This window comes from Varroa jacobsoni, unplaced genomic scaffold (assembly GCF_002532875.2).
Source record: "Varroa jacobsoni isolate VJ856 unplaced genomic scaffold, vjacob_1.0 scaffold_11, whole genome shotgun sequence".
Lineage (NCBI taxonomy): Eukaryota > Metazoa > Arthropoda > Arachnida > Mesostigmata > Varroidae > Varroa > Varroa jacobsoni.
This window is the reverse complement of record NW_019212913.1, coordinates 11,135-35,635: the sequence shown is the minus strand read 5'-3', so window position 1 is coordinate 35,635 and position 24,501 is coordinate 11,135. Positions and strand designations below refer to the sequence as shown.

General features: G+C 39.4%; 1 protein-coding gene and 1 long non-coding RNA gene across 4 annotated transcripts in view; one reads left to right on the top strand and one right to left on the bottom strand.

Moving 5' to 3' along the window:
* Positions 1-14,864, bottom strand: part of Lerp (lysosomal enzyme receptor protein) — a 29,655-nt gene extending 14,791 nt beyond the window's left edge. Inside the window, exons 1-9 of one of the 2 annotated variants that reach the window (XM_022843273.2) lie at positions 14,359-14,864; positions 13,178-13,975; positions 7,273-7,597; positions 4,280-4,607; positions 3,679-3,896; positions 3,365-3,527; positions 1,343-1,529; positions 741-1,009; positions 131-556 (exon numbers count right to left, since the gene is read on the bottom strand). In XM_022843273.2, the coding sequence (XP_022699008.1) occupies positions 131-556; positions 741-1,009; positions 1,343-1,529; positions 3,365-3,527; positions 3,679-3,896; positions 4,280-4,607; positions 7,273-7,597; positions 13,178-13,554 (2,293 nt within the window). In that variant the 5' untranslated portion in view covers positions 13,555-13,975; positions 14,359-14,864. Of the gene's footprint in view, positions 1-130; positions 557-740; positions 1,010-1,342; positions 1,530-3,364; positions 3,528-3,678; positions 3,897-4,279; positions 4,608-7,272; positions 7,598-13,177; positions 14,056-14,358 lie in introns of those variants that run through there. The other variant, XM_086970918.1, reaches the window with a different exon arrangement.
* A 163-nt stretch (positions 14,865-15,027) lies between these two features.
* LOC111266146 (uncharacterized) lies at positions 15,028-23,291 on the top strand. 2 transcript variants are annotated; one of them, XR_002683921.2, is made up of 3 exons: positions 15,028-15,296; positions 22,477-22,623; positions 23,016-23,291. It is a non-coding gene; the product is annotated as an uncharacterized LOC111266146 (long non-coding RNA). The 2 variants fall into 2 exon arrangements; XR_002683909.2 differs by having other exon boundaries at positions 15,028-15,360.
* Positions 23,292-24,501: the final 1,210 nt, after the last annotated feature.

Genomic DNA, 24,501 nt, shown 5'->3' with positions numbered 1-24,501 from the left:
GCATACATATGCAATCCTGAAATCACTGATAAGGAATTCTGGCTATTTATAATTGATCACAAGAAATCTATGGAGACACCGTATCGAACATTCATAGCTCGGTCTAGCTTTATAATATGAGATCTCTTACCTTGGGGACAGGCAACAGATGTATGCCACTCGAGATGTAGTTCGCATCTCTCCTTATCGAAGGCAAAGAACCTAGGGCTAGCTCCATGCTGCCCAGGGGTACAGGCTAAATGAATAAGGGTCTTGTATTGTTTTTCCGGCTTGCTTTTACACTGGTCACCATCACTGAACTCAAGCACTCCTACGGGCGAGCTAGCATTCTGCAATAACATAACTGTCGAATACTGGCCAAAGCTAACTGGCGTTGAATCGTCTCGCGGCAGGCCACAGACTGCCGAACGCACTGGGCATCTCGTGAGATGGCCGAGTCGTTGCACTGGAGAGCAGACCTCGACGTAAAGATTGAATTCAAAGTGTTCGCCGTCATCCATTACGAACCATGAGCCCGTCTTCTGATCGAGAGCTGATAAATCCATGTGGAAATCGCCTAAATAAATGTTACGACGGTTGAACGGTTGTTATTGTACTGGGATGAGTGTTTGTCTTGCTGGCATAGCTAAATATTGTGCCCAAACGTATGCACGCAATGCTTTGAGTACACAATGGGACAATTCTATGCACATTAGTATATATTCTACATATAATGCATCTGTTGAGAGCGGAGCACTGACCACTCGTGTAATGACAGCTTTCTTGCAGTTCGCTGTAGTCGACATTTTCATCCCCAGTAACGACGTCCGGTATACAAGCCGCAGCGGTCTTCCACTCGAAACGAATGATGCACACGTCCGTGTCAACCGACGCAAGTTCGGGTGCACCAGAAGTCGTTTCCGAGTCGCAGACAAACTCTATCGCGCTACTCCATCTTCGGTTTGAATCCGAACTGTTAGTACAAGGATTCCCATTAAAATACACAAGTGTGGCACGGCCATCGGTGTACCTGACAATAAAAATATTCGACGTCATCTATACATTAATAAGTTGAATAAGATTGACATTTTTACTGCCAAAAATACATAGCTGGAACGTGAACGTTGCTCAGTTTCGCATCGTATGACAGCATTTTATTACTTTTATATCGATTGCTGCTTGATATAGGTCACTACGTGTTAGGGTGTAACAACATGTTGATCATTTTTAGGTGAAGCTCATCGATGTTGCTACATACAGCAGATTTTTGTTACAATTGGTTACGCAAAACAAGCACTTTGGAGCACTATTAGCGTACGTTTTAGTGGGTATATATATATATATATATATATATATCGGATACCTCAAACCGCTGTCAGTTTTAGATCCAAGACTATATGCGTTTCCATCCGAATCGTTGAAACAAACGTTGGTCGTCATCGTACTCGAAATTTTCCCGCAGATGCCGTTTTTTAACCCGAAGCTGCAAATGCTGAGTAACACATCATGTTGCTTGCCGAAAATGGTCACATTCGATACTCGATCCAAACCTACGTATGATCATCAGAAGCAAAACCAAACATAAAGGGTTGATTAGGCCAAAAACTCGTTTTGAAGAAGCCTTACGGAAGAACCGTTCATAGTAAAATAGCGCCTCAAAGCTCTCAAGACGACTAGTTTTCTTTAGATTGCTACGTCCTTTGCTTCAAGGTGCAACTGGATAAGCTGCTTATTTTCTTAGACCAAGTTTATTTTTCATCGAAACTATGGCTAATTTTTCTAAATATCACTTTGAGACAAAACCGTTTTATAGCACGTGACGATGTCCTATACATAATGACATGAACAAAATTGTTGCCGATACTATTTCTACCTAATGTGCTTATTTTAATTAAATTAACCTTTATATAGCATCTATAATTTCTACGAATGATTCCTTTAGGATTTTTTCATGTACCAAGTTTACATAATATATATATATGAAAAGCAGGGCGCTTATAACCATCAAATTAGAAGGAAGCCCCGAGGGCATGCACGATACTGTATTAAAGTCATTGTTGTTACCCTTCCAACATTAGCCGATAATAGCATGCTATAAACGAAGATCGAAATGAGCGGTTTTCAAGTGTAACTGACCCTTATAACCGACTTCCTCAGAAAAGTGAAGATCATGGTCCGTAACAATCGCAAAAAATTGCCATAACTTAAATTTGCGAGGTGTGTTTGGAGTTTAGTTCTATTATTCTCAATAGGTTTCAGCTACATAAAATGTAATTGCGCCGTTGTTAAAAGAAAGATCCTTCCTATCAGAATATCGCTGTGATTAAAAAAGAGAATAATCATAATAGAAATGCGCTGTACAAGTCACGAGGAACTATTTTAATACGGCAGTCATCAATGCGATATTAGCTGATAAAAATATCACACATGGAGGTGTAATATGTTTCCTTTTTTCTACCACTACATCCACGGTCGTTAGCGAAATAGGCGGCAACTTGAAAAAGTCGTCTGCTAAATCTAGTCATTTTTTTCAATAGTGCTAATATATACCGTCTTGTTGCTTAAGATATGATACAGCACAATCGAAGGTAAGTTGTCAGCTTCAGAATCGATGCGAAGTATGCTCAATTACTCTAGATCGACACGAGTGTTCATTTCCGATATATACCGTTTTCTATAAAGTGTAATATTTACATTAGCTTTATTAGATACAAATATTTATAGTTTTTCAATTCACTACAGTCTATGATGATCAGGTTTCCATTCCTCCACTGAAGCACCAAATCAATCGGTAACAGTATCAGTAACTTTCCGATCCACGCACATCACCAACCTGCGTAATAGAAACCGCTCATGTCACAATCGGCGCTGCGTTGCGTATCAAAAGTGCGCTACGAAGTACAAAGAAAAACCGACTACTCTTAGCGTTAGTAAAGCTTTTGAGCGCAGATACAATACTTTCTAGATGACTAGTCGGCTGCGTCAATAAGCTAATTTTTTTTATGATAGTAATGTAACGCGGAGGGATAAAAGAGATTTGAACACAAATGTTTTCAATAGCGTCCACCGTTCTCTGTTGACATCAACATTTTTATTGCACGACCATTGTCTATTCCTGTAGCCAAATAAGGTGCTAGTCAAATTAGTGATTGTATAAGAATCCTATAGAAGCACACAAGGGGCTTAGGACTATTTACTACAATATGAGCTCATTAATTTTGTATTTTTTTTTCAATTTAAGCTAGATAAGGAACGAAGCTCTTGCTATTCCAAGAGGGACCGACTAGTCTTTATAATACAACCGATTTGTAGCATAAATTTATAACAAGCCAAGTTGCAAATAAGGTAGAGATGGGTTGACTATACTATGAAAGAGTTTTGTTACCTTTAGGGCCGCGCAATCTGCCCAGGTCAAGTTGGTTGCCATCAATATCAATTTTGCACGAATTTACGTCTCCGACGATCGAGTGTTCGGGACAGGCATGGTCCGTTTCCCATTCGATCATATACTGACAGGAGATGTTCGCTAGGAGACGTGGTGGACGATTCTGCAGAAGTTAAATCGTATTGATCACTTGTCAATTTTTATAAATACTACGAATGACAGAAACACGCATCGGTACAGGTCGTTCCTAATGCTTAACGTTATTTGTACAATAATCGATCTACTAGTCGCTTGTGACTTTACCTAATACTAACCCTGCCGCGTTTTTCTGGACATCGGAGGTGGATCACCGTGGAAGGAAGATACACACAGTTTTCGAATGGCTTCGAATTCTTCGATGGTTTGTATGTTATGGTGAGGTCGCCCGTTTCTTTGATGAGTTGTACTCTGGTAGACGAGTTGATTAATCCTACGGTTTTCCATGAAGATTTACGCAGGTTCAGGCAGGCTGCCGTACCAGGTGTAGTACAACCTAAATAATCGTATTGGAATCAATAAATAGATGCCAAATCTTGCTTGCTACTCCAATTCGTCACAACAATAACAGGTGTGCATTTGTAGTGATCTTTGAAATAAAATCAGTTTTTATTTTACGCGCTTGCAGTAAAGCAGGTGGTATTTGCAGTCTAATACCTCTTCGACGCTTTCTTTAGTAAACACGTTTTTCGAGATACGAGTTTACAATAAACCATATAAGACAGTTTAACTCTATACTAAATAATTATATAAAATTATATATGATTAGGTCTGCTCTATGAATAGCCTATTATATCAACTACTCTTCTGCTTGCCCGTTGACACGAATTATGTATATCTATCAACAATAATAAACAGAAGAAATGAAAATAAGCTTACCGATCAAGCTGTCCGTGATATCCTGGCAGATGTTGATGTAAAGATCCACGTTGGATGCTTCAACTTTATGTGTGCCCCGCAGACGAATGAGGTGACTCAGATCATATTTGTGACCAGTAAACTCATCGATGACATAACAAGGCACCTGAACGTTAGGCTTAATGATTGGCGGAAGTCCTCCTGAAGATGGAGACGCAGCCGCAGGTAACGGTGTCCTGCTTCCAGTACTAGGAGGTACACCGCTGTTCGCACCTTCAAAACAGGCCGCGGATGTTCGCCACGATAGAATCATATTGCAGGAGTTATCCAGCATGTAATGGGGCGATCCCTGGAACAAATGGTACATACGGCTATACGTAAAGCATTACGGAATTAACTCGTTTATACGCTCCAGACAAGACAAAAACAGTTATCACTTTGCATACATCTCACTGGAGTCTGAAATAAGACCTAGCGGATTACTCTAATACAGCTGATAGTGTGATTGTTCGCCCACAAAGTAAACTAGCTCCGCAGCCTACACAGTAAACTTTTGAAGTAAATTGCGATCCCAAGCTGCGTATGATTCCAGCGCAACGGCAATTTCTAACCAATGATCTCATTAGCACGGTTGCATTCCGCTCAGGCTAGTTTGTCGGTGTTTTATGATTGGTGATTAAAGTAGAATATAAGATAGCATCATACTCATACTTGATTTGCAACTTTATGGCTACAGAAATCGCTATCATGACTACCTATAGCACGCAGGGCCTCGATTTATTTCACTAATGTAAAGTCATACAATAGTGCACAACTCTACATTATTAGCATTAGTATACCTGTTGGAAGCAAGTCGAGCATATCTTAAAATAATGCTACCCACTGTCAAGAAACAGGTTAGTCGCCTTGCATGAATAGTGAGTACGTTTAAGATATATACAATTGGGTTTATACCAAAAAAGATACTATTGATATTAATCTCTTTCGGGATCAGGTAGTTGCAAGGACATTCAAATATCACGTCAGTTGATTTTCAAGTACGTATTTCAAGATGCAAAATTTCAACAGATTTTAACCTAGTTAACAAGCCCTATAGCCGACACAATCTCGAAAGTAAATCGCCTACAAACATCCTAGGGAATGGCAAAAAACTCCCTCTCGAGTATTTACGATACATTTTTGGATTTCTAGCAACATCGAGATAATTTCAAAAAATTCATCAGCTAACATTTTACCTTGATGTTCACTAAAAAAATTAGCTCTCTTTCTACCTCATGCGTTTTCTTTTCACACGCCCTTCGACACGGTGTTCGTCGCGATACAACAAATCTTTGAACGTAGATAAATTACACTAGTTATCCCTACCATCTGTGGACCATGTCTCTGCTTAACGTCACCTAAAGTGCTAAAGGGTTTCCTGTAGCACAATGCACATCTCTCATATTTGATTTACGTGACGTATGTACACCTGAAACCTATGGGGCAATTTTGCTTCAATAAGACACTTAATCCGAACAGCGAAAACAACCGAACACCGACAACAAAACCAAGAATGCTGCCGGATAAACCGCCTCCTTCGTGAACCCTATGCGCGCTGTTCACGTTATTAAGATCCCTTGCTGGCCGTGTTCTTTTCGGCGGGACATATGCCCTATGCCATAATCTCTCGTCGATGATTCTCTTAAGTACCGGGCTTCCGTTTTCGTCGCCTTTTTTTTTGTCTACTGTTCGATCATCCCCCCCCCCCCCCGATTATAGTTTCCTTTGTTGTGTTATTTCTGCCTTTTCTGCATAACTTCGCTCGGCCATTTCGCTGCTCCATCTCTGCCTGCTGCTATTGCAAGCGAGGCTTTTCCTTCTGATCCTCCTCCTGTTATTGTCGTTGTTCGCAAGTTCCAAGATTTATATCGATCACCGGGCGTCCTATTAGTAGTTGCCCACTTCTGCCTTGTCATCACTGGTGGTGCTGCTACAAGAGCTAAACGACTGCCATAAACCGTAATTACTGCTGTTGCCACTGTTGTCGCTAAGGGCGCAACAAATGAGCTAACGAAGGGCAGTCACTTCATACTTCTGTCTGTGAGACTACTTCAATCTGACGCCCTTTACCCTAGACTTCCTTGGCCATCAGATATATATATCTCACTTCTCTATTGCTCAACTTCATCCACGGGATACTCCACCATATTACTACGATGGCACCACATCGCAACGGACTGGTAGATATTAAACCAGGCCGACATCGAATCTGTCGAGATAAGTGCAATAGCAGAAAAGCGGGGTGAATGATTCATTTTATCTGGTAACTTTAGGTCGTCCTTATTAAGTGACTTCGTTTCATTTGCTGGCCAAGATCCTTTTTACATTTTTTCCGGTTTCCGAAAACAGCTGAAGAAGGCCGACTTATGGTTATGGATATTCTTCTAAGACTAGCTAATGGTTGCATTATCATCAATGATAGTGAGCTTGTCTCTGCTAGGAGAATGCTCCCCTTAGAAGGCTGAAAGTCTCTAAATACTTAGTTGAGGTGTTTAAAGATAGCGTAAATACCACTGGGTGCCTAGCATAAGTTGTGGCTAAATCGAGAGTCACAAGCGAAGATTAACTGTAACGATTCATTGGCCACAATAAAACCAAAAACAAATACGTGGTATAAATCATCAAGATATTCCAGTACATACAATTGAGATTAGGCGTTGAGTTCAAACTCATGCTGAAGTGGCATTTCATTAGTCAACCGGTGTCGCAAAGAGTCGACTTAGAATTTCATAACTTATTAATTCTGCGGCATTCGTTTAGCACTATAATATGAGTATTCCGTGCTAATGGTTTGGACTTCAACAAGCCATCGATTAGCCATTTATTTTACTTTCTAATATCCTGATATTCATTTACTAGATTTTTTAGGAGTCTAAAGCCTACCATAATAAAAAGAAAGGACGTTCAAGAGATTTTTTCATACTATGCCTTTGTTATCTGTTCGTTAATAATCATGCATTGCATTTGTAACTTACCAGATGAAAGCCGCATTGGAACGAGATGACCACTTGTATGTTTTTGCGAGCTTGGTGCTTGCAGGGCCCGCCCGTCAGAAAAACATAGTTCCTTTTCGCCTCAAAGGACTGATTCCCCTCCGTAGCCTTTACCAAAACCTCGGCTGTGTAGCTTTTATTAGCTGCGAATCGCGTGACATGGCATACAAATGCCCCATTGCACTCAACTGGCTGCAACTGGAAACTGTCGCCACTATTTTTGGTGAAATTGAGTGGCTCACATAGTGAAAGGTAAAATAGGCTAACTTCAGCTGAACTCGTCGGCTTTGGTATGACCCACGAATAACTGAAATCACGTAAACAACAGCACGATAGATTGTAGATTTTAAATACGATATAGCGTTTTTGTTTTATACATAAATTACCACCAAGACGCAGTGTTATAATCCGTTTGTTTCCAGCCCGTGCTTACGTACATAAACCCAAAGTTATCTTTTATTATCTTTTCAGCAACAGTACAGCATTAATACTGAACAAACTTAGAACATAACTGTGTTGGATTATAGTTTTATCTGGTGAACGTGGTTACAAGTTTTTTTAAATGACACAACAAAAAAGCTAAAGTCTGATTGTTACCAGCATGTCAACACTTTTTTTTTATTTACATTTTATATCGACTGTCTCTAATCAAATGCTACCCAACTCCAACCTCGCGTAGTAAGAGTTCAATCATTTTTAGTGCTCTGCGAAGCTTTCGTAAGTCTTTTTGCCTTTTCATAGGTTCTAACCCTTGTAATTTCACAAACTTTCTAAACAAATCAATTAGCAATAAAGCGATATTCAACAAGGACGTTACCGTGTCACGTTGCGAATAATTACCCCTTCACTGTGAGTAATCTATCAAACGTGACTTTATTGTGATCTATTTAAATTATGTCATACTATGTCATAATCAACTAAAGATGAAATAAAAGCAAACAGGTTCTCCAGAGAAAAGGAGGAGAATCAATCAGCTAGTCGCTTCGGTGAAACACACAGCGGCGATAAGGTCTATTAAAAAAAAACAATTGGTTTTTCGTTCAATCAATACAGTTTCATTCGCCTGCAGTACAGGAACTAGACTGAGTACGCGGTACGTCAAGCTTTGAATGATTGTAAACTCATCGAAAACAGTCCACCAATCAATATCCAAGGTAACCTCGCATTCGTCATCGACAATAACCAGAAGCCCGAATTAGGTGCTGCTCTACTCGTTGACTAATCAACACATAAAGGCGGCAAAATCTCCATACTTCATGTGTCATTCTCATAGCGTTCATGGTACGAGTGGCGGAGCCCCAACTAATATAGCCTCTGAAGCTATGTGATAGTCACAGAATAACAACAATAACGACGCTTTTTTTGGCTAGCACACCTTGTGCATAAGTAAAATATGAATTACGCTCGTATTTATTTGAGAGAACCAATCGTACAAGAACTTTCATCCACTTACTATTACTGAAAAAATATAAGTATTATTGTTGCCCGATTTTTGCAGTAGCCCCGTAAACGGACGACAAATTGTAAGATGGCCTTAAGGCTCAGCACGCTTTTCCATAGGGTTAAGGGCTCTCTCCTAGACAAGTCCGTTCAAGCAGAGACTGATGATATATAGTGATGTGGAGAGTTCGCTTAAATTCGGGTCAGGCGAGAGCAGACTATTTCCGATCATATCGAATCGTACAGATACAGCGTGTGCAATAGGCTATATTTGCTGAAAGTTGATTTCGCTAGCAAAAGTCTTAGGTTTTTCTAGAACGCCAAACTATAACACGAAATAGTATGTCAGTCGAAACTACCATGTAGTAGCCATTGTGTAACAATAAAAGACATGTCACAATGTGCTCTTCTAACGATGCAATCGTTCTTGAACACAACGCGTTAGTCGAAGCTTTTTATACCAATTTAAGCTATTCATCTCTGCAACGTACATATGAATTAATAGAAAATATGAGGTGGCAGCCTTGTCGTCCTCTTTGCCTCGTGGAGTCTAGCTGCTATGTGTGTCTTGCGCCAATTCATGCCGAAGCTTCTTAAGCACGTCACCTACTTACCTACTAAATTGTACTGCTTACTCAAAGGAATGTATTTATTAAAACTAAATGCAGTGTTGAACCATATAAAACACTTTGTTATAAATAGACAGGCATCGCGTATGGCGTTTAAAATTGCAGCGTATGCTTGTTACTGATAAGCTCGTGTGTTCAAGTTCAGCACTTATTACAGTATTATTCTATCTTTAGTCTTACACGTAAACGGACCTAACAAAGTTGTGTGATGTTCTCTTGAATGTTTGGTAGCAGCTTCTTGAAGGTAAGCCACAAGGCATTTAAGGTCATCTTACATGAGGCGCACATATTTAACGAAATATTTGATTATTCATTTGGTAGTAGATCTTTTTTTCATATTCTAAAAGGACCTTTGGGCATTGCTATATAGGAAAGGCGACTTAACTTGAACGGTGCCTCCCTGCTTCAACGTCTGCCCATTTCTTTGAACAGTGACGCATGCGGCCTTTAGATTTCCAAAGACGACTTGGCCTGGCCGGACATGACTAAGTGATCTCGGAGAATCCTATTCTGCCGGCGAACCACATCCTACGATGATTTCTGCTTTTGGCTGATATTTTCCCTATTCACGAACATTGCTCATCAGAAATCTTTCATATAATTTGTGTAAACCCCTATGCTGAAGCCGCGATAATTGGTCGCTTGTAGCTAAATATACCGCCCACCTTATAAGGTGGGCTGATAATCTTCAGTACCTGTACACAGCGCGGATGCTACGCAATAATAGACGGCCATAATAACAGGTGCGAGACTTACGGACATAAGCTCGCGTAAAGAGGTGTTCTCAGTGTGGTTTTCTCAAATTGCGGAGACGTACTCATTTTGAAACTCGTGTTCAACTGTTAATTTGAATTCGTACAGGATTTGAAGGGATATAGTTTATGCCTGAAAAAAAAATTTAGTCTTACTATAACAGCTAGGAGTAGTAGACAGTTTCCCCCATTGAAATAACTGATCGGCAGGAAATTTTTTTCCAAATTTATCTTTGAAATTGCTATCCGTTTTTTGTTTTAGGGTTACACAGACAAAGACCAACAGTTAGCAGCCCAAAGCTATTAGGTTTCAGCCAACGCCGCATTTAAGTCATAGTCGTTTCCTAAGCTTAGAGCAAAGCCTGAACAATACAGATGATCTTTATTTTTTTTATTGGTTCTTAAGAGCTTCACAAATCAATTCTGCAATTTTTTTTGATCTGCCAAGCAAGGCCAGCAGGACGATAGAAGTGCCACGAACGATATGGCATTAACGGCAAGTTACAAAGGAATTTACCCCTGATGAAACGCCCCGTTTTGGTTTTTCTTTGGCCGCTATTTCAACAGTTATTTTACCGTTTTTGAGCACAGTTGCTGCATCGATAGCCAGAATTGGCGATCCATATGCAGCTAGCGGTCTATTCGAGAGTGACGAACGAGTTACTTTTTATTGACAGCTGGTGAGATAGAAGAAGGACAAAAACACACCGACTGAATGTCGTAGTTCACGTCGACGTTTCTCGCATTTATTCAAAGGGCTTTGTTGGTAGCCAATCCAGCTGCGGTTAGCCATATCACGGCGTCGTCATTTCGAGTCTAAAGAAGAGCATCAGCTATATATATGTTAAATAACTAGATAATTTTACTAATATATCATCATAAGGATAGTCAGTGAAACCAATCCATGAAATGATTTTCCCTTTACTATTATTATTATATGCAGCTTTAGTTGTTATCAGCCACGATATTGCCTGGCCTGAAACAAAGCGCGTATTGATAGCGGAACGAAGTTGTCCTTTGATGATTATATATCCTTTACATCCAAGGCAAGAATAGCAAGGACAACTGGCGCAATCTATGTCCGTCTTCATCCTCTCCTTTTATTCTGCATCTCTGCGTCAGCTGCAATTTCGAGTTTCAGACGTTTAATGGAGGCTTAGCTGTAGCTGCCCAGTGTAGCGCATCGTCTCGATTTGCATTAGAAATAAGTATAAACAGACTCCAACAAGTTCGTTAAAGTGGCTCAGTCTTCGCAAGTCTATTCTAACTGTAGTCACAAGGCAAAGAATACGCTGTTCCTTTTGATACGATCGGGCCTTTCCCAGTTCATAAACTGTTTTTACACTGGCGCGGACATATGGACAAAAGACTCAGCCAGTTAGTCCTATCCAGCCCGCTCGTTATCCAGTGACTAGCCTAGGTTTATCATCCCACTTTTCCCATGGACAAAAATCGTGGTAAACAGGCAAAACAAAAAATTCATATTCAACTATTTATACGTGGGAAGTTCGAATTACAGATATAAAAAACAAGGCAAATATTGTCAATAATACCACTATACGACTATTCCCATGAAGTCACCTTTTTCCCCTCAAAATCTTCGGTAGAGAATCATGTAAGTCAAGCCGAAGGGTACCGCCAAGTTGTTTAAGTTGCTATGTTGTTTTGTTGACTTCTTATAGATGAACATATATGTTGCTTCAGCGAGTTTTATTTTATTTATGACGGAGCATCAAATACAATTTCAAAAAATTTTCTGACCGTAGAGAATTGGAATAGCTTTGGGTTATACTGCCGCGTGAAAACCCACGGTGCTTTCGAGTCGCTACGGCGCCATTAGATTTCATCAAGTTAAAGCAAAATTCAGTAATGGCAGGAACTAGTAACGTGAAGAATGGAAAGAACTGCAAATAAAGCAACAGGGCATGATAGAAGATAAAGCACGATAAAAGCTGAAGGATTAAGCTTTAAGCTAAAATTGACAGCGGATCTAACAAAGGTTTTGCTCCGACAAGCATAGCTTGCTTTGTAAGTCTTGCGTAGCCGATGTACCGGGTATCATATAAACGAGCCATAGAGCTTGTGTAACAGTGAAATCTAGTATCTTATATGATGGGACGTATGTTTGTTACCATCAGCCTGGCAACAATCAACCGCGTTGCATTATCTAGTCTTAGCAACGCGAAAAATGGTCTACTTGCGAGGCAAAAAAAAACCTACCTATCTTCCCTCTATTAAACAGTATTCTACACAATAACCAATACATTTTCACAAAGAACTGAATAATCGTTATGGACGCGAGTCGAGTTCTGTTGGCCTTTCAACATCATTGGGTGATTGCTTACCTACTCGTTTCAAGGTTAGTCAAATCTCCTTGCAACAAAATAACGTTTTGCTAATTAGTGGTGGGCTAAAGAACGTTACTAATTAGAAAACATTGTCTTGTATGTGTATTACACACAACTAAATACAATTGGTTCTAAAAATTAAATGAGCAAAGTAGATGTAGATGCCGTAATGATGACAAAGCTATTAAATCGATTTGGGAAGAATACCAGCCCATCAGCATAGCCTCACTCCGTTCCAACGAGAAAGAGCTACCCAACTTCTTCCATAGCAACATCCGTTCTAATCTGTGTCTATTTATTTTACGACCGCGGAAAGTCACGTGGCAACAGCACAAGTGAAAAAAAATTAACAACACCGTAATAGTCAATAAAATTTGTTTTATATTGGTTTAGTTATTATTGTCAAAGGAGAAATAGAATGTTAAATAATGGCTTCGGCAGCGATGATCACTTCTATACTGACCGTCGATCATTTTCTACAGTGAACAATCGATACCAGATCACTCCAAAACTATATATATATATATAAAACAAAACCAGAAATAGTATTAATAATACTGGTAATTTTCGTTTTCTCTTTATTTCCTTATGACTCTGTCATCTTCAATGTTCAATGTAATCTGTTGTTTCTGTTGTTCCTACAGCAACCTGTGCTGTCACATTGGTCAGGAACGTCAATATGAAATAATGAGCCTACATATTCAAATGTATTACTTACGCTCCAAGTAGTTTTCCATCTATTCCTTTAATCGAGCCCGCACAAAACGCCGCATGATTGAATCCGCGTTCCTGTGATTCCAGTTCATCTTGCGAGCTAACAGCGATTAGCTGGGCCAGAAATACCGTCGTGAGAAAGAGTCTACTAGTGATTGCTGGTCTCATTTTCTTCGTTGTAGCTCGTGGTGCTTCAACGGCAAAATTTCTACTGAGGCAACTGTCACAGCTACCACTGCCGCTGTTGCTATTGCCGTTCACGCCGTAACTGCAGTCTCTGCAGATGTTCTTGGCAGTGACGAATTTTCTACAGTGGCTCCTGGTTAGAAACCGCGGATCTCTGTCGCCGGTGGCCGATACTGACGACCAACTCACTGTCATCCCGACTACCCCCCGCTAAACTGCACCGCTACCGGTGCGTAACTAGCGTTGGGGACGTCGACGGCGTTGATTTTAGTCCCAACAACGTTCTGGTCTTTGCCTCTGTTCGGAGGAAGTGACACCCAAAATGCGCTCGAAGCCACACCACACTCGCAGTATGTTTAACACGAGCAATCACGCAATCCAACCGACAACAATGATAAGCGCCTCCTTATTGCGCCGCTGCTACGAGCATCACAGACAGCACACTGGCAAAAAGACATGTACAATCTTCACAGTTCTTCCTTTTCGAAGATAGATGATTATTTAACGGTTTCCCGTTAGAAATTAAAGCTTAGATACACCTCGTTCCAGTTTGCGGGAGCCACTATATTCGATGTGTTCACTTTTGCGGGTGCTGTCTGCAAGACTGGATCTGAATCTAAGGCAGATAACCAAACAAAACAAAGACCGATCCCTACGACTTGCACTCGTCTCACATCTGATCTAGCAACAACAGTGCCAGCGATATTTGAACATACAGATTAGACAACACACGACAAGGACTGATAGACTCAGCGGTTAAGACACGTATTGAGGGAAAGTCACGAATAGCGGTGTAATACGCAGCTGTATGCAGTTAACAGCGGCGACCGGTTTACCACATAATCTCTTGTCATTCGATTTGAAATTAGTGAGTGCTTGGCTGCCATTTTAGAGCCAGCCAAACCAGTTTCTTTTAGGTGTAATCAACAGTGAAACTTCTAGTTTATGCTAAGATATTGTGTGAATCTATGATTAATACCGATTACCTGGCTTGTTTACCTATTTCTTTTTCTGGCTGATTGTTTATCGACTGAATATGAAGCGAAAAATATACAGAACTTCGTCGTCCGGTCAGAAATTGCCCCCTTTTGCTTGTACCGGATCTACCGTAATTACTTTGGGCTATGATAAAATGCGTAATTCGATAATTTGAACGAGTTTTTCACACTACGCTCTACCAAGCCAGTGCTTCACCACCTCATAGCACCACGGCCACTATGACCGTCACCCTCAGAGTCTAAAGATAGAATCAAACCACAGTACAAAGCACAGCACAGATACAGACGGACACGCGAATTAACCAACGCATATAACAGCGACGCGCCTGTTACTGCGACTTATTTGCGACGACTTTATAGCCTCATTCGCACAAAGGCTGGCGGCTGTAAGGTAAACGGCTGCTACTCTGGCTACGGCTGGGATGGAGAAGAGGATGGCTGCCGCTGCCGAAATGACAGCTGGTTGACTAGAATACAACCGCAACACCGACGGTCGCCTTATTGATATGCACAACGACGCAAATCGCTCGTTCACGGCGCAGTAGCAACAGAACTAATAGCAGCCGAAGCGGATGAAAACATGCTATCACGACAACGACGACGGCCGTGATGGGCTAAGAAGAGGGCGCCACCGCCGCCGCCGCCGCCACAACCACAGCAGCAGAAACCAATCTACCCAACAGTCTATGGGGTTGCCTACACGGGATCACAGGGTTGCCTACTTAGCTACAACGGTGTGTGTCTCTATCGCATTGCAGCTAACCGGAGTATGCTTAGTGCGAGCCGACGCAGCTGGGACGTATGGTGCAAATGACAAAAAAGACAGTCGGCGGCGGCGGCAGCTTATCGAGTCAAGCAAAAATTGTTTCCATGAGCGAACAGTACGTAGGAACGGCGACGACAATTTTAGCCACACAGAACAAGAGAGCAGCACCAACGGTAACAAGGATGAAGCGCGCGAATGTTTGAATTTGATTGCGAGCCAATACCGAAACATGCGGTGGTTTGTAAAAGTACTAATACTAGCAGCAGTAGAACATGTTTTTGGGCCTATTGGCTAAGGTTAAAGCATAACCAAAGACGTTCCGTACCCTATAGTAAGGCTAATTCTGAAGAATTAGAAACATGTAATGTGTAATTGTTATTAGGAATTCCTAAATTGTTAAATTCGATCATCGTAAAGCTTTCAACTAGATTGCTATACAGACTTCCTAATATAAATGTTTTACTTGTTGCGATTTTGATATGTTTCATTGTTCCATCGAGTTATTTCTATGAGTAACTTTACGCCGGTGGTATAATAGACGCTCACGTAACAGCGAGCAAGTATTCACGCACAACAGATGTAAGGCCAATTAGAATTGTCGCTGCTACGTGTTTGCTTTGGTTGTTGTCGAGTCTGAATAATACATAAATATCGTATTGTAAACGGCCCGTACACAATCAAACAAGTACAGAGATGCAGAGTGTACGGCGACAAAAAAAAAAGAAACACCGAGAGTTAAATTAGACACTACTCTAGAAAAATGTGTATGTTTAATCGAGAGAGTGTCTCTATATGTTTGTATAATTGACACGCGGCTGTAAGCTGTGCTCCATCCACCGATAACTTTATCGCGTGGTTTAGCTATCCATCGAAAAAATGTGTCAAGGAAACAGCCCGCCGCAATTCAACTGTGAAGTGAATAATTAACTAATCCTTTCCTATTATATCATTCTGTGAAACACGTCACAGTATCGTGCAGTGGTGTTTGGTCGGTTACTGAGTACACCAAGAACGATTCGAGTTCGTATTTATCTAATACGAACACGTTCCCACATAGACAGATACAACACACATTTCAATTTATACATTTGAACTTTGTCATTAAAATAAATGAATATAAGCGAGAAGAAGACAATCAAAAAGAATTAGCATGACTTTTTTCACCTTATGCCAAATAGACGGCGGATTCGCACACCATTTTCAGCAGTGGTCTAAAACTACACAGCAGCCCCGTCTGGTGTACCTACCCCACCGAAACTATTGATGTTCCGTACACCAATGACTAATATATAGAATAACTCATTCCAAGATTTAGAAACATCGAACCAAACTGGATACTGCGAGTTGCCGCAGCTGTTATTCGGAAAAAATGATTGATTCGTAGTGTTTAGAATCGGAGCGAGCACCTTTGCGTTGATCAACTCTACTAACGTTTGCATATTTTAGACAGTCTTTCTTTATATATATAAAAAAGAACTTTGCTCAGCTATCGTATCTACTAGTAAATATGGTGAACAGCAACGCCAGTACGACTTCCTTAGTTACTTTGCCATCCACAGGAGTATTTGTTTCAGTCGAACTATAATCGAACATCTTTTTGATATACGTACGGCATCTTTATAATTTGTCACACTTCGTTAAGTTAACGATATTTCATCGAGAGCAATTGTACTCAATGCTGCCGAAGACCCGCATTCTTGTCGGCGGAACCATTAGAAGTGGCAGCGCAATATAGCGAACCACAAAAACACAAGTTACTGTATGGCTTAATTCTGGTTTAAAACAAAAGCGTTTTTTTTGCATGCGCATCTACAACATGAAAAACTAATGGATAATGATATCATTTTTCTGCACTTTTAGTATGGTTCTCAATGGACCCGATACAAGTGTGAGAGCTTTTATACTTTTAATAGAATTTTGTAATGGGGTAAACGTTAGCTAAACTTAACATAAAATTCATCCCTGAGTTCGAATTTCGTCGTAGCTTAAATCATAATATCGAATAGACATTGTCGTTGCGCTCAACGGGTGAAAACGTCAGAGCGATGGAAAATATGGTCAGTTTTGGAAATTTGATTTAGAATTCTTCACATTGGAAACAGATTATTTGACAGAGCTAGGATAAAGGGCCATGCGCAAGTAACTTGGCGTTACCGTGTTTCCTTGAGTCGTTTAGCTGTTGTATGTTTGTCAATGGATTGCATTAACTCTGTAATACAGATAGATCCAGACAGCTCTGAGTAGTACAATATTTATATTTAGGAAGGTTAATAATTAGCTTAGTTAATAGTTATCATATATAAATTAAGCGGGATATATTTTAATCTTTAGATAAAGATTTTCATAGAGTAGCTGAAAAGATACGGCAAATGGTATTTTGGTGCAAGCAAGGCACGACGGTCAGTAGAGTGAAGTCGGCCGGCCACTATAAGTAAGTGTGAGCCACTTACTTATAGTGGCCTAATCGAAATGTCTTCGGCATTGTCCATCTTCTTGACGGGGAGAGCTATTATAAAGATAGCCTCCATTTGCAAATATGTCAACAATATGTAAACTGAGAATGTACCTGACATTACAGTCAGCAACAGTGGTATATATCAGGTTCTGCATATTTAAGCCAAACTGCGAAGTCGAATATAACATTACCTTTACGATGACAATGCGACATCCGATTTTCGCTGAACATCTTATGTACAGTGATGTTACGAAATGGTCTAACTCCGCATAAAACTCCGCATATGTAACACTAAGTTTTTTGTTTGTGGATGTATTGTCGTAACTGCAGAATCCCTTTGCCGGTGGAGTCAAAAATGGAACATGATTCTCTTGACCTCGCTGGAATCGAACGGAATATTTACCTCTCTGTTTATCAATCGATGACTTAAAACACGTTTTCGGGACTTACATTTTATCAAACTTTATTTCAGTACGTTGCCCATATATAGATAACAATTGTAGATTAAAGCAATCGTAAGTAGTTTGAATGAGATGCAAACATTGTTATATAATATTTACATGTCTAAATCTTTCTAAAAAATTCAGGTAAGCAGAATATATCTCTAAATAGAGGTAGAATTAGATAAAAGTAATAATAGCTTTATTTATTCACACAAACTGTATAGCATGTGTCCCTACCGCAACTTGACGTGGCAACGGCTCCTGATCAAAGGTTCGGCCATCTTTAACGACCACAACAGGACGTCCACTGTTAGTGCATCAAGGTCTCGATACATTTTTCGTGACATCATAAGTCATATCACAGCAAAGTGCAGTCTTCACTCAAGTGACTCTCTACTTTATAATCTTTATAATTATAATATATATAATAATAACTTTATAATAGAAAATCATCTTGTAACGTAAGTTGCAACCATGCTGTCAAAGATATTAAACGATAGAAAAATTTATTATGGTCAAACTTTGTAATAAGCTTTGTTTAAATCATGACCATAATAGGTTTTTTTTCAATCGTTCATGGATGTAAAGACTAAAAAAACTAACAGAAGCGTCTATTTATTCAATATTCAATACTGCAAGTTTGGGAGGTTTGCTAACCTTCAATAATAATGAGTAGTATACTGTCATAATGAGCATACTAAAGGTCAAACCTACATACGAAAATCGTTGCTGCTACTATATAAGCAGTTACTATATAAGTTACTATATAGTATAGTTACTATATAATTACTATATAAGTTAATTAATCTCTAGGCTGTGGTATAATAAAAGGCATGAGAGTTTTCCCTTAGAGAATTTCCTTCTTAGAGAATTGCAATTAGCAACAGTTCTCTGCAGGATACTGTCATCTTTATGTGGAAGAAGGTATTAGTCATTCTATATGTTAACGATAAGTTTTCATACGTAACCTCTTGGTGCTATGCAACACTTCGCACTACTTCTAATTTACAGGCATTCCCGAATAAAAGTTCTACAACAGGCGGCTACAGAATCCAAATATCATTATTGGAGATCATAATGGAATTGAGTTGATTTGCGCGCTGAATTTGGCGTACCACGAAAGGTAGAATTTCGAGAGAACGGAAACTTACCACTTTACATCTTTTTAACTTCCTGCAGGATTTTTTTGACTAGGCACAGTTGAAGTAATCCTGAAAAGCCGAATTAAGGATCAACCATGCATCTAGACGCAGTATGTGTTATAGCAGGCTGTGTGAACAATTATGCTCCGAACGGTGACAAGACGACGTTCGCGGTCATGAGCTGCTTTTTGAGCAGCGTAAACGACATTAACACTATAGTCCGGCTCGAAGTCAATTTATATAACTCCCGTTTACATGCTACGACAGCGCCTCCTAGAGCGCCGAAGCAGATATCACTTGAAAACTGCTCATATAAGGGTTCATCAAATCGGAATACATCTACAATGTCTAATAAACTTTGACACGAATTACTTCACTCTGTAGTCATGACCTGGCTTGGTGAAAATACGTTTGCGTTTCTGTGTCTCACTAGAAGTGGAACTTGATCGCATGACTTTGGCTATAACAGAGGATGAAATGGGGCATTCTGAGAACTGCGACAATTGATTTAATAGAATAACAAAATTGCTTTTTCCTATATATGAAGATAATTTACTGCGTCATTGGATTTGAATTAGCAAAGATTGACACGTTATAGCTAGCTTGAGGTTATCACATCATGCTTGTCGGAATCCTAATAGCTATTGCCTAAAAAAGGTTCTTGTAACACTTCAGTGAATGGCCTAGATATAAAGCTATCGACCGTAACACGCTGTTCCCAGCCAACCGTTGGAAGATCTTCGACAAATCGCATACTACTTTGTCGAAACGTGATTCCATTTATTTGAAATTGCCAATCCAGTTAAATCTATTTTTAGCTCTAATATTTTACAAAATACTGGAAAAATTCAAGAAACCGTTTCTATTACGGCACAGAAAAACTGGATTTTTTGGCATAAAGGCTATATAAATACGTTCACAGAGGATATAGCTCAGCTCATATGCTCTTATCAACTGAAGTAGAAACATAACCATTAAATATACTATAAATAATGATTTTTACGCTTGGAATGGTTTGACTTTTGCATATTTGTTGTTATCAACATGGAATCTAGTAAATCACTGTTACCATTCTAAAATATTCATAGCTTCAATTCTCAGATAAACGTATCGGTACACACTATATCAGTTAAATTACCGGATGAAATATATCCCAATTATGTGTTTTACGTCCTTATTACACACAAATACATCGATCTGCAATTACGATTCAAACTGACCCTGATAAGTAAAATTCAACAGGTGATACTTTAATAACTGTATGTATTGTTTTTTTGGGATATTTGCCCTATAGCTCAATAACCATTGTTTTAATAAAATGTTTCGGTTCTTAGATCGCGAATTCGTAACTGATCGAACGTTTTTCACTTGCTTCGTTCTAAATTCTCTGTAGATTCAAGTTAAACTGATTATAGGAATAGCAATCAAAGGAGTTTTCCATATTAGGTGGCATTAACTGCTCTTGTCTTCAAAAATCATTTCGAGACGTTTGTTCGTTATCGAAATTCATACGTTTTGATAAATCATCCTGTGGCAGGCATCTAAATAGTGCAAATGTCTTCACTATAGGCGCTACCATTTCGGACTTAATAGGTTTGCGTACCTTAACCTTCTAAGGCGACCTCTGCTCCTCTCAATCAGTCAGTACGACTGGATCGAATCACTATCTTTCCTTCTAGAAAAGTTCACCACAGCAGACGACTGAAGATACCACTTACTTGCGGATCTATTATGGACCGATTTCCTTTTGACAATCATGTGTGCACGTTTACCTTTTGCGCAATCATATGCCGCAGAGATCAGGTATAGCAAGTTCTCTGAAAATGTATGATATGGCTTCAACCTGTTTTCGGTATATTTATACTGAGAAATTTAACTTAAACCGGTAATATATGCCTAGCAGTTTAAGCATAAAAGCCAGTTTACTTTCCCTTCCGGTATCGAACATATGTAACTTACTCAGGTTGTGAAATTTGCTAGTTTTCATGGAGAATTCATTCATTTTCGAGATGGTGCCAACTATGAAATTCTTAAGATCAGTTCATTCGCAGGTGACAACAGGGAACCACCATTTAAAGTGCAAGTAAAACAACTAAACAAAAAGCAATACATATGCTTCATTGTATACCATATTTATAGTCATAGTTTATGAATATCAATGTGGTTCCGACCAAAATAAGCACCAACGCGACGTTAATTCATGAGAATTTTTGATTGAAGGCGTATCTCGTTAAGCTGACTTTGTGACCTTCTAAATACTAACAGGTGCAGTAGCACTGGGACATGCTGACTCCGGCATTTACTACGTCTTCTGGTATCTCAGACTTAAACGCACGCCCACTATTGATCGAGCTGTTCTTTGGAACAGATATCGATCTACAACATAGCATGTATTAAAGCATAGATAGTGTTCACGCGAGGGAAGACTATCTATTAGGTAACATTGTAAATGACTATGTTCATAATTGTAACAACCGCATTTATGAAATTCTGGTTCAAACATGTCCCACCGCGTTGCATAATAAGTAAAGCGCCTCATGCAGTCACTGTTTTCGTATTACCTCTTACATAAAATTCTATGAAGGCCACCTGATCTAGGATATGTTACTGTTACTGCATTTAGTAAATAAGTCTTGCCCGATGAAACCAAAGCAGAAGCAGCAAACAACGGGAGGCCAATAAGCGCCTCTATTGAAAAAGAACTTGCAGGATAAAGAAGATGTTCTTATGGATATTTTTAATTGATCGTTTAAATTGAGCATATGGGCTCTCTATTCTTAAACTATCGCTAATATTATTATAATTTTGTTATAAACAAAATTCGTTTCTGCCGCGAATACTCCGTGATGACTATAGCGAGAAACAATGAACCTAATACTATTTATACAGATCGTTAACGAAAATTAATGAAAACAATACGTTGTAGGTCGATGCTGTCGAAGGAGCGATCATTTGATAAGATTCCCTTTTATTCAACTAATAATTTCAGCCAGTTCTCATGTCGATTCCGGAGCTACAGAGGTCTAACGCTGATTGATTAGCTGACCTCATGAGTCTGAGATTGACTTTTGTCAGTAGAACTTACCGAAAATATAATAATTGAATGTTAATGCTTCTGGTGCATTCCAAGTTTATATAACACAGATGTTCTTTAGAGCAAAATAGTACCCTGTACTGAAGGATTCTTGAACTGTTAGAATTATCGAGGCAAACCCTTAACATATTGTATGAGGATAAAGTGTTACCGGATAGTTAAATCATTTTCTCGAACTAAATTGGTTTGTGGAATACTTTTGCTATTGAATTTATGTAGAAACAGGAACAAGGGCTCGCCTTTAATATCTAATAACGACGAATGGCATGCGAAATGGGCTAGCAACAGGAATTGATCTGGTAGCGTTAAACGTTTGGGATTACGTGTCTGCTTCGTTGAGTATATATTCATCGCCTACTTAAACAGGTGAGACAATTTTTCAAAACTGATCTAGCGATCCTTTTACTTAACGTCTTCCTTAGAGTTCTATATGCTACAGTTCCTATATGCCTATACACATAGATATAGAGTTCTATATGCCTGATACAGTACCAACTATGAAATTTACGAAACACAGACAATATTCGTTTATTGTTTCGTTAAATTATCGTTCGTACAGTATTTGTTTATTATTAAATTGATTTAACTTAATAATGGAAGACGGCATCCGATGTTGAACTGCTCAGACGTGAGTAAACATTAGTATGTCGTTAACGTGTTATATATATATATATATATATATATATATATATGTAAAACTGCTTAATTAGTAAACATTTTTTCGTTCTAGGTCGCTAATTAATACGTATGTCTTACAGGCACCCCCGAGAGCACGAAGCTGACAACAAAGACTTTGTCGAAAAGGCCCTTAAACGGAAAGGGCGCACGTTTTGCGATCGGTTGATTCTTTATCTACAAAGACCAAATGCGCGCATCACAAACGACGCTCATATCGTATGGGAGGTATTTTATTGCCAAGAATGGCATTGTAACTGAGGACGTGAGGTATGCTCTGGAAGCATACAAAAAGGCTATGGACTAGTTGATTAATAATAAATTGGCAAAAGTGTTGTAGTCTAACCCTAGTTACTCATCCTTTAATAGCATATACTCGATCATACAATTGCTGAGACAGTTACAACGAGTTCGCTGAAAACATGAATAGATACTTTACGACTGGGCCGTAGGTTAATTCGTTTGCCTCGTTTCTCAATGACGATCAGTTTCTAAATTGGAGCAGATCACGCGGTGAAGGGCTGGCTTGCTCATCCAACCGAAGGGCCCTTGGCATACCCTTCTCAAAGGAAACACCTTTTGTGTCTAACCTTTGATGCATGGATTAATCGAGTCGAAAACGGAAGTATCCTTTTGATAAAGGATTTACGCATTCTGTGAAACCATATTGAATATTTAAGTTGTAACTGAGCGAATAAGATATGTAACTTTTTACATGATATCTTTGGTCCGGTGTCTTTAATGACCGTGAGTGTGAATGAGATCTATACGAACTTTCTGGAGTGCGATTCAATTTTGGTTAACAAGGTCACTCCGACGGTAGTTTTCGATCTATATGACAGCAAAATTAAGAAATATTATTGCTATTTGTTTGCAAAGTCTTATCGCCTCATACTCAAGTAAATTACCCTTATGAAATTGATAAGGCCTAAAAATAGTTACTGAATCCAACTTAGATTGGAAGGAGTCCCTTTGGTTTTTGTTACGCCATCTCCCAAACTCGGCTCACTTCAACTTGAACACGGCCGGTTTACTAGTCGATTACTGTTGACCTTTTTGTGACAGCTTCGTGTGCGCATCCTCAACTACCATTATTCGCGTTAAAGTAACGATGCGTAGTAATAGGACATTTTCACGTAACAATATCTAAATTAATAAACAAACTAGAACCTAAATGCAAATCAGCAGCTCCTAACTAAAAATCGCGCCTTAGTCTAAAGAGCTCTTTTAAGACACTTCATACAAGGCTCTTCGAACAAAGTTGCAAGTGCGCCATTTGCCTATGATTGTCGCCTGTATCGCGGATCTTCAAGACCGTCCGAGTATGATCGAACAGAGGGCCATGAACGATGGTCAGATAAACCGTGCCAGTGGCCTTCTAGTCCTATGATAGAGGGTTTATGATTATTTAAAATGTGTGATCAAGTATTGACGCTAATGTAGTAAACTTTTTTTTCTTTCTGGTTAGTGCCTTTATTTATTATCGTCACTCAGCGTCGCGCGTACGACGTTGTTTCGTTCAACATTGTACGCATGCGTTGTTGTTAGTAAATAAACGAAAACGAAATA